Below are 14,796 nucleotides of genomic sequence, written 5' to 3'. Positions count from 1 at the left end.
AAGATATCAGCAAAATTCAGCTGCAAGTAGAATACAATGAATATAGTTAGAAGTAAGTATATTAATGTCGTTTAGTTCATTGGACGCATTTTAAAAGTCAGTTATTTTAATATATTGTATATGACTAATCTGTAGGCAAGGTTTAACAATAATATGTAGGCAAAAGGTGAGGCAAATATCATTTGCTCAGTTACTAATTTCGTTTGCCAAGTAAAGTAACTAATTAATTGCTTAATTTAAAGTTATTGAACCTCCTGTTAGATTTAATAAATCGATTTTACCTTTTCAATGAATATTAGAAAAAGCAAGAGTAGGCTACTAACTTATACATTTCAAAAAGAGTACAGAAAGAAAAAAAAAGCAATCACACTTAATAACTTTTAAATTAATGATCTGGATTTTCATATACTACGACTCATCTTAATAGTTCAAGGGCCTGACCTTAAATATGCTAATTAATCAGAACAGATGATATATTAATTCACAAAATTAGACATAAAAACTTACTTTCTCTGAATAAACATATTTTTTTTTCTTAGAAGAATTCGGTTATTTGATCTTGAAAATATAGAAGTAACCACACTAATACTTATTTTATTTCATAATATTCTAAAACTTTCAATCATTAAGCAAACAATTTTTTTTTAACTTTTAAAATAGGTGATTTCAAATAAAATACAAAATTTGAACAAAATCAATCTGAATAGTTTCTGAGTTATTCAATTTTAGAAAATCTTACATTTAAATATTGATTTCACAAGATTCAAATAAGTTTGTTCAAATAATGTATTTTTTCATTAAAAATTACAAACTTAAAATGATATTAAAATTTGTATACCTTACAATTTAAAAAGTTTTGGACAATTATTAAATGAAGTAAGAAAAAATAAAATTATTTTTCATATGGATTTATCTTAAGGTAAACTAACTTTATATTGTGTCCAAAAAATATTTTTAAATTTGCTTATAAAGTTCACAAGACAAAAGGAAATGAGCAAAAAGTAAAATGAGCATTAAGGAACCCAATCTTGCAACCACTCACCTGCTTTAACTATTGGAAACATATTTTTCAGATTGTATAATTTTAAAGAGCACAAATCCAAACAAACATGGGTACAAGAGCACATGTTTGTTCAAAAAAGTACATTTAACTTAAAAATCTTCTTTGCATTAATTAATAAGCATATTTAAGGTTAGGTCCTGTTACCATTAAAATTAAGTGTCAGAACATGAAAAGCTAATAATTTGAAATATGCAAAAAATAAAATAAACATTAAGAGGTTCCTCCAGCTTAGGAGCTCTCTCCTAACCAAACAATTAGAGTCATATATTCCAGATTGCAGCTACCCCTTATATTTAAGGGGTCTGATCTGAATCTGTTGAAAAAAAAGGTATGTTAATTCAGAAAAAGTCATTTTCCTAGACTAATTAATTAGCATATTTGAGGTCACCCCCTTCAACCATTGAGTCCTAGAGCGTGAAGATTCGATCTTTAGACATTAGACATAAGTTATTCTGGGTGGTTTTATTATTTGGAGCACTGTATATTAATATATTTTCTGATAAACAAGAATATTGGCTTCTTCATGTTTATATTATTAATACTTCATGCAATGTATATAATATTAATACTTCAATACATATCGTTTGGCTTCCTTTAAAATATCAAGCAACAACTGAAAAAACACACTTCCAAAAATTTGTGGTTAATAAAAATATTAAATGCCCACCAACAGTAAGGAAAACAATAATTTTAAATCAAGAAGATGCAAAAAGTTATATGTAATGTAAACACTTTATTGCAAAATGTAACAAATATAATAAATTAAATTTTCTGATATTTATACACATGATATCACAAGGGGAAAAAAACTAAAACAAAATTTCTCATCTTTTTTACAGTTGGATGTACACCTGTAAAATAAAAAGACATTTTATAAACATTAAAAAAAATTAATTTATATTATTTTTCACAAAACAATTTAAATAAATTAAGAATCTAAATCTGTGATTTTGAGTATGAGGGGTGGAACCAGGAAAAAATGGTTCTAATAGTTTTTATCAGGTATTTTTGTGTCTAACTTTTAAACTCATTTAACCAGAAATTTTTTCAAATATGACTTAATTTATAAGGACTAAAAGTGTTAGTAAAATTATGACTTAATTTTATAAGGTCAAAAAGTGATAAAAAAAAAAAAAGTATACAATGCTAACATTTTTGAGCACAACCAGCTATTTTTTTCTTTATTAGAACATACCCTGTAATGCTTTTGGTATAATTTACAGATAAAGAAAATTCTAGTCACGGTGCTTTTGCACTTGATTATGCGACTAGACTTGCTGCATCGATTAAACTAATTAAATAAAAATAACGGAATCTAAAATTTCAGTGAAATTAATTGTCCCTAAATAGCCTGTTACTCTCTATAACAACTTATCATTCAACTCAGAAAGCTAAGAACTTTTATGTCCGTAATTTATAAAAGAAGCATTCTCAAACTTTAATAAAAATATAGACAAGCAATAAAATCTAACATTTTGAAGCAACACACTGTTTTGAGTGTGCTAAAATATGAAATTTATGATATGAATAATCAAAGTTTTGGATCACATATTTTAAGACTTCAGTGTCATTTAAAGGTAAGTTTATAAACTTTTAATTCTTCTATATCTGTGATGAAATCATATTTCATTTATCATTGATGAGCTTTTCATTTTGAACACAGCTCAAAATGCGTGCTTAATAAATAGAACAAAAAAATGTGCTTTTTTAATGTCTAACACAAATTTAACAACTAAATGAGAAATTTCATACATACTTTTTAAAACACTAAGGCAAAGTTTTGGACTTTGGGGTCGGTGTAGCTGAGTATATTATAGATGTAACTTTTCATAATCCTATCACTAAACCATAAAGTAATTTTTAAAAATCTAATATTACTATTAAAAATTTATAAGGCCCGTGACAACCTTGTAAAAGCTACCATTGACTTTAAAAACCTTCGCCAAAAATGTATGTACTAAGTGATTTCGGCAAAAATTTAACATGAAGTTAAGAATTTATTTGGAGCTATTTTATTTTTCTATTAAAAAACAATTTAATAAAAGAAGTTTGAAAATTAGAATCAAATGATATGTCCATTTTCTTAATTAATTATTAAACAACTCCTCATGCTCCACAAAGTCTAACATGAGGCTTACAGATGTAAGTCGGCAAAGTACAGTCGTAAATTAAGAAGAAACAGAACAATTGAAAGTTTAAGTTGCATTCAAAATTCCGTAAAATATTTAGGTTTTCAATTCATTTAACTAGTAAGGACAAAACATGTAGCCAAGAAATACCTGAATGTCTCAGTTCCTTTTTTAAGCTTTCTTTTTGACTTGAATATAAATTTCATTAAAATATGTGTTCTACAGTTTCAACATCCTGACCACAAGCACAAAATTTACCAAATTAAACCTAAACAAGTAGCTATTAAAATTTCAATGTCCTGTAAGAATCTGTGTCAATGTAAAGTCAGTAAAAAATTTCCTACACTTCATTCGCTGAAAAATAGTTAGAAAAAATCTTTTAGTCCACACAGTTTTTGGTAAAGCTCAAAATTCAATGTTCCAGTTAAAAACAGTTTTTAACCATGCTACATATTTCCAGTTTGACAACGGGACCAACATCAGAATATCAAGTCCATTTTTTAAACACGCATTTTGAGCAATGTCTAGAATAAAAAGCTCACAACGATTGTAGTTCCTAATTTTAATCATAATACTTAAAGATGTACACCTTACAAAGATTTTTGAATATAAACTTCAACAAATCTTTCACAATACTTCAATGATTATATTTGCATTTTGATTTTTTTCTATTTTTTTAATCCATTGATCTCAGCATAAGAATAGCTACAAAGCTTTATGCACATAACTGGTACTGAGCCATCCTAAGAATGTGAAGGTTCAAAGAAACACTTTAATAACATCTTCAAAAGTGAATGATTTACATACTTTATTAGAAATTTTAAACAAGCCATAGATATTATATTTAATTTTTGAACACTTTTTTTTTAATGACTAAGTCCTTCATTTAGATTTATAGGTTTACTTTTGACAGTGCATAGTATTCTTATCAATAAAAAGAAACAAGTTTATCCTTTTTTAAAAAAAACTCTTAATGGTTGAAACCATAAATGTCACTTAAACTATTGCTTTCAGAAAAATTTCATTTAATAGCTTAACATGAAACGTTATCAATGTTATCAGTGCTGCAAAGATATCACGAGTCATAACATCTTGATTACCTTTATTAATTTCAACACTGAGTGCAAAAATAGATTCATTTTAGATTATGGTATTTCCTAACCTTGGGTTTTGCATGATGTGATATTAATTAATACCCACACATTACAAACATTATTAAATATAAACACAGACTTTAGTTCAAAATGGCTAGGTTGGTAAGAAATTGTGATTTTTTCTTCTTTTTTACATTTATTAATCAAAAATATGATAAAAGTGTACATTGCAAAAATAAAAAAAGGACATTCATGAATAACATATAATCTAATGATTGGACTTTCACGTTCTAGGACTCAAGCTTAATGGTTCATGGGGTTGTCTAAAATATGCAAATTAATTAGTGCAGACGATATTTTCAGTTACGAAATCAGACACAAAAACATACTTTCTCTGAATAAACATACCTTTCTTTTGACGGATTTGGATTTCTAACCCCCAAAATATAGAGGGTAGCCACAATCTGGAAAATATGGGAATAATTTGGTCAAGAGAGCACTTTAAAGTTATTTTTATTTCTTGCGTATTTAGCCATATGTCAAGAATTTAAACATTTTTGCAGATTATTATAAAATTCTCTTGTCCAAAGATAATTTTAGTAAATATTTATTATATTATTTAATAATAGCCGAGAAAAAAATTGAATTATAAGGTATAAATTGTTTTACATCATTTTGAAGTATGTAACTTTACATGGCAAAATACAAAATGTGTGTTTATTCAGAGTAAGTACGTTGCTGTGTCTGTTTTCGTAACTTACAATATTATCTACACAAGTTAATTAGCATATATGAAATCACCCCCTTAAACCATTACGATTGAGTCCTAAAACGTGAAAATCCAGTCATTAGGTCAATAGTTATTTCAGGAGTTCCATATTTTTTTTGGCACACTAACTTTCAATTAACAAATTCCGAACATTAATATACATAATTATTTCAGGGATTAAAGTTCTATGACAGTGTTTCCACTACAGCGCGAGAACGCGAGCACCTCGCTTATTTTTTTCTTCTCTCACATTAAAAAATTATTAACGCGAGAAGATCGCGCACTCTATTAATAAATTTCAAAATGAGCGAATTTTGGAAAAAAATTTGTCTTCTGCCATTTTTAATAAAATCCGTTTTACTTTTCTTCCTTGATCTTTCATTATTTTCAACATAGATCCCTGTTATCTAGCTTCCCTATTTACCAGTATTGTTTAGAACCGGTGCGAACAGCAGAACACAATGCCCCCCCCNCCCCCGAATGAAGGAATACTTTTCAGAACACATTTTTCTGCAACCACTTGTTCACGGAAGGTAAGATTTCTTCAGGTAAGATGTTTAAATTTTTTTCAATGCTACAAATTACTAAGTGATTCCGAATTGTTCAGCATCTGTTGAAAGGTCATTTAGCACTCAAAATATCGTACACAAATGACTGATAAACATTTGAGCAACCTAATGAGAAAAGGTGATGAAAAAGTAGATATAGAACGTTTTACATATGATGAAGCAGCAAAAATATTCAATGCTTTAAAAATGTATTATAATTAAAGAAATATTTTTTTTCCAAGTCTATTCGTGTTATTTTAATTTTTAGAAATCTCACTTAACTTTTTGAGATCTCACCCTGTTTTTGAAAAAGGGTGAGAAATTCTCTTTCATTTTTTTTTCTGTAATGAAAACACTGTATAACCTCACTAAAACACACAATTTACATAACTATCAGATTAGTAACCTTAAATTTTTCAGTGATTAATTGACTAAACCAAGTGAAATAGCAAGGGTGGCAAATTATTGATTAACTAAAAATTTTGGTATGATATTTAATATGTTTATTCTTTTGAATACCAAATAAGAGAACTTTGAGTTTTTAGGACTCTATAAGAATGAATTGTTTCCCATAATTTCATTCAGAGACTAAAAGAAAAAATTTTAAATCAAAATATAACACTAAATTTTTTAATTTTAACTTTTTTAAACAAGGCACTGTTTCAAGCTAAAATTTATTAATGCATACCATACTCCTAGTTTTCCTTGCTTGGATTCAATTGATACAAAATATTATTCAACAGTTCGAACATGTAGTAATGTAAATATAATGTATATCGAATATGCATTAAAAAAAACGTTTTTAATATTGACAAGTCACTCAATTATATAGGTTTTCCGATACTTAAAAGCAACTATGAAAAATGTCAAATATTCAAATCTATGTCAAATATTCAAATGATGCTATTTAAAGTTACATCTTTGTAGTTATTTCCATTTTATGTAACTATACCAGGGGTCTGTCTAGGTTTTTCTGAAAGGTACCTATTTTGTGAAAATTTAAAAATTATATTTAAAAATCCAACACAAAAATATAGCAAGAATATGGATTTATCATTTCTTAAGGAATACAAAAATAAAATTTTAAGAAAAAGTATTTTGTGAAACTACCGTTTTTCCTAAAATTAAATTTGTGAAACTACCGTTTTTCATAAAGTTGAATTTGTGAAGGTACCGCTAAACGGTAGTAAATTCGGTCTGGACAGACCCCTGTATACCGTCATAAATTAAACTATTATTGAATTCTCAATGTGATTAATTTATCATTGTTATTTTATTGACAAAACGTCAAAATTACAAATCTGCAAGTTTGACTTAGAAAAAGTGCATTTTTTTATTTGTTTCAGGTTTGACTAACATGATTCAAAATGTCACACCTAGTCTAGAAAGTATAAGCTTTTATTATATATTCTTTTCCTTTAAATACTTTAATTTCAAAGAAATTTTTTTGCACATTCATGATTTTATTATGGTACTAGTAAAATTAACAGGGTGCATAGCCAGATTTTTCAACAAAAAATAAGGCCCTTTTTTTTTAAGCGCAGTGAAAGTATTTAACGATAGGTGGCGGTCGCCACACNATTACAAATCTGCAAGTTTGACTTAGAAAAAGTGCATTTTTTTATTTGTTTCAGGTTTGACTAACATGATTCAAAATGTCACACCTAGTCTAGAAAGTATAAGCTTTTATTATATATTCTTTTCCTTTAAATACTTTAATTTCAAAGAAATTTTTTTGCACATTCATGATTTTATTATGGTACTAGTAAAATTAATATTAACAGGGTGCATAGCCAGATTTTTCAACAAAAAATAAGGCCCTTTTAAGTACTTTTTAAGCACTCAAAAAATATTTGTAATCACTTTCCAAAAAAAAATCATAATTAGGATCTGCGCAGCAATAAAAATATTTTTTTTATAGTTTAAAGTTCTTAATTTACAGAAATAAAATTCAAAAACATTTTCAAAAACTTTACGTAATTACGATGAAATAACTAGTTTCTGATAAATATTGCAGAGAAAATTGTGAGAAATCATGAATTTTTTTGTAATTTAGAACGACAATTGACACGGCAAAGAAAAAAATCTCTTTTTAAACGATAGAAAATTAAGCACTTTTTACAAATCCCAAATAAAAAAAAGCACCTTTAAGGGCTTTTAAAGAAGGTAAATCAAAAATAAGCACCTTTAAGCACTTTTTAAAAACACTACGCACCCTGTATTGAGTTTTCAAGCATAACACATGTAAAAAGCATAGGATTATAGCAGGCTAATAAAAATTAACAAAACTCAAGAACTAAAAAAAAATTATTTCATCCCCTCCCCAAAAGAATAAATCAATGATAATATTTAAATACAGTAAAATTATACTCTCATAGTTTTCTCTATATTGTGTAATTATACTATAATAACAATATAATGACATAGAAAATTATTTTATGTTCTTGTCAATAATGCTGAAAGTAATCAGTAGACTGAACTCATCTGATATACTACATACCAGAAAGAATAAAATTAATCAAGCATGCACAAAATTTATATAAACTGTAAAAACATTAAAAGAAATAAAATCATACCGTATGACTAAAGCAGACTAAAAGTGATGAACACAATTTAGGAACAGAAAACAAAATTTCAATCAGTGCCAAAATATTTCTGCCCAAAATGGTTGGGAGCAATTGGATGGACTTCAGAAGTTAGTATTGTCATAGTTGGGTATGCTTTCATCACAGAAGTAGCAGCTGAAATGAAAGACAGATATTAAAAATTTGAATCTACAAAGTTGCAACTGCGTAATGAAACTACAATAAATATATAAAGCTTTATTAATTTCTATAATACATGCCAAACAATAAAACCTAGCAACTTTCTTTGTTAGTCAATTTTAGTCAGAAATTTCTTATAACTGTACTTCTTAAATTTTTCAGACCCAGAAAAAAATTCCTAATTACAACAAATGGCAGGAATTCTTCACAGCAAATTAAAGTTAGTGCTCTTGTTGAGATGCAACAACTGTCAGTCGATGGCCTCGTTGAGATGAGATAACCAAATGAAAAGCAATAAGCATAGTTTGACGTTAACGAAATAGATCTCATTAGACTTGAGGTCAAAAAAACACAAGTAGTCTAATATGCTTTCCGGCTTTTTCAATTCCTTTATCAACTTGCCAATCGCTTGCTGTTGTGATTAATAGTCAATTATCCTTCGCCAAATTGAAAACATCAAATGTTTGTAATGTGAAGTGTTGCAAAATGTGATGCAATTCTATTATATAGTGCATACATGTATAAAACATGTGCTAAATTTATTGCATCAGAGATTTGATGTATGATGTTTCATTAGTTGACCTTGAGACATCAGCCACAAAAGCTATGTGAATGTCATTGCTATTGAAAAAAAATGGAAATATTTTAATCTAGTTTTTTTTCATTTTTCCGTAATTTACTAACATTTATTGCTGAAATACTTTTTTTTATATTACATTGATTGTCACATATACACTTAATGTAATGTGACAATTTAATTTTCTAATTTTACTTAAGCCTTTAATTTTTCTTTAAACATTATTCCTTTCTTTCTATTAAGCAATTTTATTTTTAACTTTCTTGTTGACCTTTCTCATGGTCATTGCGGTCATCGCACCTCCTGTGGGGAAAGTCAACCAATCCCTCTATTCACGCCTTTCATTTTCTTCTTTTAATTTTAGGGGGGCTAACTAACCAATCTCTTTCCTTTAAATTTCAAACTCTCCGCCTCTTTAAATTTAATTGGCCGTAATTTTTCTGGTCCTATACCAGTTAAGGAATTTTTAAGTTTTTTTAATACATGCTTTTTCTCTCGACCTTTTGGGGAGGTTACCTTTTTTTTATTCTCCGAGATGTGGACTTTGGTCCGTATTGAGGGATTTTTTTTTACATTTTTTCTTAACCTTTATTTTAAATTAAATCCATAGCTGTAATCAATTTCTGTAAAATTTAAAATCAACATTTTATACCTTTAATTTTTTTTAACATTAAAAGCCCTCTCAAATTTAAGTTTTCTTTTCATATTTATTTTAGCGGTTAAATTAATCGTTCTTTTATATTTAACTTTATGCATGACGCCTTTGGTTTCGTTAAATTCTCTTGTCACCCATTTCCTTTTAAAAGATATATTTTTTCTGTGCTACAAAATGCGTTGCAATCATATTGTTTGTTTGTTACGAAATAATCAAAATAAGTACTTTTACAAAAATAAATGTTTAGTTGAACAGAAAGTTTTGTGTGATTGTTTTTTTAGCTTTACCTTTATAGCTATTAGCTATCACCTTTTTTCCTTCTGTATGTGGTGAGTACCTTTTTTTATTTGTTATGGGCATGCATAAATGTGAATTTATTAGTTTTTCTTATTGGAAACATCAGCTTACTGTTTAAATCATGTATATATTGTTTGGATATAGCATGACTTTATCGTATTTATCATTAATCTTTATTTATTTTTAGTTTTAACCCTTATTCAAAATTCGATGATATCAATTTATCCAATTTGTTCAAACCTCACACTTTGTGACCCTTTGGACCTATTGGGTTATTGTTATCCCACATTAGCATTGTACTACCACTTTCCTCAACGATCACATTCCCCCTTAATTTTATAATTACCCTGTTATATATTTCGGCCTTAATTTTATTTATCATGACTATATCCAGAGATACATCCAATTATGCAACCCATCCATTTTAATAAATAATACATAAATAACCTTATCCTTATACGCACCAAAATAATAATATATTAAACTCTTACAAATGATATACATACATTTTCGAAGATATTCCTAATATACTATGTAAACTAAAATAGAAATGTATCCTACCAGCAAAAAAATTTGTATAAAGAAATTTAAAAATGATCCACTTAAAAAAATTTTGCTAACCACTTTAACACAGGAATAACTTAGGAAAAATTTTAAACTTTTGCTTAAAACTTATTCAGATTATCATATTACCTAACAACATAAAGACTTAATTAAGAGAAAAATAAAACTAATAAAATACTTAGTGAAACTAATCAAATCCAGATTGGTACAACAAAAACTTTACCACAAAAATAGGTGAATGACCTTCACCTAATAAACTGCATTTACAAATTGCCAGGGTCTGATCTTAATCTTTATCAATCTATGGAGTTAAAGTTCCTTTTTATTAGTTTAATATTTTGAATATTACATAACATATTAATATAAAATAAATTAACATAAATTTTTTGGCAGGGTGGTTACTTCTCAACAACCTCAGAAAATGGTAAAGCATGGATTTAAAAAAAAGAATTTAATGTCTATAGACATTCATAATAACTCTATTGTAAGTTATCTAAAACATACATTAATAAACATATTGTAAAATAGAAGAAATCTAAAATCAACAAAAGCACAGGCAGAGAATTGTTCCATTTTTGATATTCACAAAAATGGAACTTAAATATTAATAATTTAGATTTATAAATTTATTTACAAAATGAATTGAAATTTACAGTAAAAAAAAATAAAAACACAGTAAGACAGCCATATTATCTATTAATTACTAAGTAGAGAACAAAAAAAATGTAAATATAATAGGGTTTAAATGTTTTTATGGTAATTCCAGATAATACAAATAATTAATATTTAAACTTAAGAAATAATGTTTCGCTGATACTGATTTAAAACAAATGCAAATAGTAGTGGTATAAAAGTATACATACCATGAGGCGTACAGAATAAATTCAGCAAAATAATGTTGTCTTCTTTGACTCCATGGTCTTTTAATACCTTGACAGATTTGATAACAGTATTTCCAGTACCTATAAATGCAAATATATTTTAATACATTTTATAAATACTATCTAAAGATTATAGAGAAAATTTATGACAAAAGCATAAACATAGTTTGTCGGCCAGATGGCCGAGCGGTTAGCGTGCCTGACTGCGAAGCCATAGGCTGAGGGTTCGAATCCCGCTCTGGACATGGATGTTTCTCTCTCTCTTTGTGCTGTCCTCTGCTGCATGTGTGTATGATGTATGAATGTGGCCCACCCTATAAACGGGTTTGTGGCAGAGTGGCGTGGGCAATCTTGCTCGCCTCCGTGACTTTGGTTCACAGGTGCCCACTGGGTAATGCGAAATGAGCAACAATTCTGGCATAGCATAGGCAAAGATTTAAATTCAGTGCCTGCCATTGGAAAAAAATAAATAAAAAAATAAACATAGTTTATGTGTTTAGTCATATTTAGGTACCACCAACAATAAGTTTTTGTTACCATATATATTATTTTTATAAGTAAAGTCTTTTAAGATGTGTCAAGCCAGGGTTACATGCAATTAAATATCTATACTAAATTTGCTTTATCTGTAATTAATTGTCCTGGTTAATTAATTAATTGTCCCATTAATTAAATATTAATGTGCCAGAAAATGCCCCTTAATTAGCATTAACGAGATGCAGAAAAGAAGTATAGTTATATCTTTGATATATCTTCTTGTGTAACAACCTAATGACGTTTCATTTAGATGCTATCAAGGCAGGGATATAATCAAAACATTGTTCATACCGGAATTCGCTTAACTGCTAATAAATACCTTATTAATTAAATCACAAAAAGTTCTTCTTTATGTGTGATAAAGTGTTACTTAATCTATATTAATAAAATGCAGATAAAGAAAAGTATATTTATCTCATTGATATATCCTCTACAGTAGTGTAACACCCTAATGATTAATCATTAATATGCTTTCAACGCAAGGATATAAGTAAAACAATTTTCATACTGGAATTTGCTTTAACTATCAATAAATCATATTAATTAAAGTGCCTTCAAGATAGTTAATAAAATATACAGTAAAAGAGATACAATTATAGATAAAAATTCATTTTGCATTTAACTGAATGGTGTTCATTCATTAAATATTAACATATCAATTAGGATATTCAATTTCATCATAATTCGTAAACAAAAAAAAACCAAAATTTTCAAATTCTTTGAGAAAGGAGAAAAAATATTACAATACCTAATTAAAATGTTTAAAATGAAGCAATCCATGCAAATTATTTGTTATGTTTATTATTTTTGTACCAAACATGATTTCAAATTTAGCAAGAGAGGATTTAAAGAGAATTTTTCTGTTTTCACAGTTCCTTGTTATACATGGCTCCAACCAAATAATTAATGAATGAGACTTTTTATTTCCCACTATAATTAACAATTGTTAATATTTAGCAATTCTTCAGATTGACTGGTCCTTTTTAAGAAGAAAAAAAATCCCAATTTACTACAGTCAGCTAGTTTTTTTTTTACCCTGGTAAAAACAATTGACATTAAAGAATTAAAAAGGTGTTAGCTGAATAAATACCACAATGATATGCTGTTGTCTACTTTAATCAGATCCCTGGTGTATAATAAAAAAGTGCCTTCACAATGTTTAATAAGATGTTCACAAGAGATGCCTTTAAGATGTTTACCGTGAAAGAGATGCAAATATGGAAAAAAAATTGTTTTACATTTAACTGAACAGTGTTTGTTCATTAAATATTAGCACATTTGAGCCACAACAGATATCACAATTTTGATTCTTTTCTAACAGTACAGATGTATACAAGCTATGTTAACTGCATTAAAAAAAATTTCTAAATTTTTTTTAAAAAAATAATCAGAATTGTTAAGCATAACAATGATTGCTGATCAATATTTTATTATCAAAAGTATAAAAAGTTAAAAACTGAATATTATTTTAAATAATATGTAGATTTTTAAAAAGATATTATATACTCTAAGATCACTTGTACAAAGAAATAATTAATGAAATATTATTATAGCTATAAGTATCGGTAGCATTACCAACATTATTTATACAGGGTGCATAGCCAAATTTTTCAACAAAATATAAGCACCTATTAAGTACTTTTTACACACTCAAAAAATAATTTTAATCACTTTCCAAAAAAAACATAATTAGGATCTGTGCAGTAATAAAAATTATTTTTTCTATCATTTAAAGTTATGAACAGAAAATCACTAAAATTCAAATGCAACAAATTTCACATAATCATGATAAAATAACTAGTTACTTATAAATATTGCAGAGAAAATTGTGTAAAATCATGCATTTTTTGTAATTTAAAACGACAATCAACAGGGTAAAGAAAAAATCTCTCTTTAAAAGATTGAAAATTAAGCACTTTTTAAAAACCCTGAATAAAAAAAATCACCTTTAAGGACTTTTAAAAAATGTAAATCAAAAATAAGCACCTTTAAGAACTTTTTAAAACTGCTATGCACCCTGTTATAACCAAGCCATGTGACACAGTGATAGTATCAATGATATAGCAATACAAGATAAAGAAATATATATCAGTAACCAAAGTAATAGTTAATATTTAACAACAAAATGCATTGAGTGTTTTATAGCAATTTATCCACAATAAAAAGACAAAAATAGTACCAACTTTTAATCTAAGCATAATTTAGTCTAAAATGATGCTAAAATAATTAAAAAAGAGCATTGAAATAATCTTACTCATAATAGGATACATGAGTAGAACTTTTCTAGAAGAAATATCATCCGGAAACTTAGCATACACTACATGGGCTTCATGGGTGTCCTCATCACTTTGAATTAATATCTTTCCAATACGGATTGAACGGCAACAATCTCTCAATCCTTGTTCCATTGCTTCGCCTTTAAAAATATTACATGCAATAATTAATACAAATTAGAAAACTTTAGAAATCCATTATAGTTAGTAACAACAAAAGAAATTCAGCAGCTTAATAATTTAAAAATATATTTCATTGCTGTTTACTAAAGTGCAATCTAAGCTTAAATCTGCATCTAAATTTCATTAATAAGCAAAAAATAAAAATTTAGAAGCAGATTTAAGTAAAAATTTAAGGATTAGGCAGAGATTTGAAAAACAATATACATTTCAAGCAGGTTAACACCACACTTGAAGAGTTTTCTAGAATAAAGACTGCAAAAGCAGCCTATCCATTTTTTACAAGACGGCATTTTTCTTTTTTTTTTTTTACCTAATGAATTTTGAAGTACAGTAGGGAACCGATTATCCGGAACGATCGGGACCATCGCTATTCCGGATAACTGATTTTTCCGGTTTTCTGAATCGCTACAAAAAGCCGTTTTTTTTATTGTTAAACCCAACTAAAAAAAATGTACATATGG

General features: G+C 27.4%; 1 protein-coding gene across 1 annotated transcript in view; it reads right to left on the bottom strand.

Annotated features, from left to right (window-relative positions):
* Positions 1 to 1,776: 1,776 nt before the first annotated feature.
* Positions 1,777 to 14,796, bottom strand: part of LOC107450986 (uracil phosphoribosyltransferase krishah) — a 27,102-nt gene continuing 14,082 nt past the window's right edge. The window contains exons 5-8 of the mRNA XM_016066937.3: positions 14,134 to 14,295; positions 11,325 to 11,423; positions 8,180 to 8,344; positions 1,777 to 1,914 (exon numbers count right to left, since the gene is read on the bottom strand). Of these exons, the coding sequence (XP_015922423.1) occupies positions 8,238 to 8,344; positions 11,325 to 11,423; positions 14,134 to 14,295 (368 nt within the window). The 3' untranslated portion in view covers positions 1,777 to 1,914; positions 8,180 to 8,237. The remainder of the gene's footprint in view (positions 1,915 to 8,179; positions 8,345 to 11,324; positions 11,424 to 14,133; positions 14,296 to 14,796) is intronic.

This window comes from Parasteatoda tepidariorum, chromosome 9 (genome assembly GCF_043381705.1).
Source record: "Parasteatoda tepidariorum isolate YZ-2023 chromosome 9, CAS_Ptep_4.0, whole genome shotgun sequence".
NCBI lineage: Eukaryota > Metazoa > Arthropoda > Arachnida > Araneae > Theridiidae > Parasteatoda > Parasteatoda tepidariorum.
This window is presented reverse-complemented; position numbering and strand designations above follow the sequence as displayed.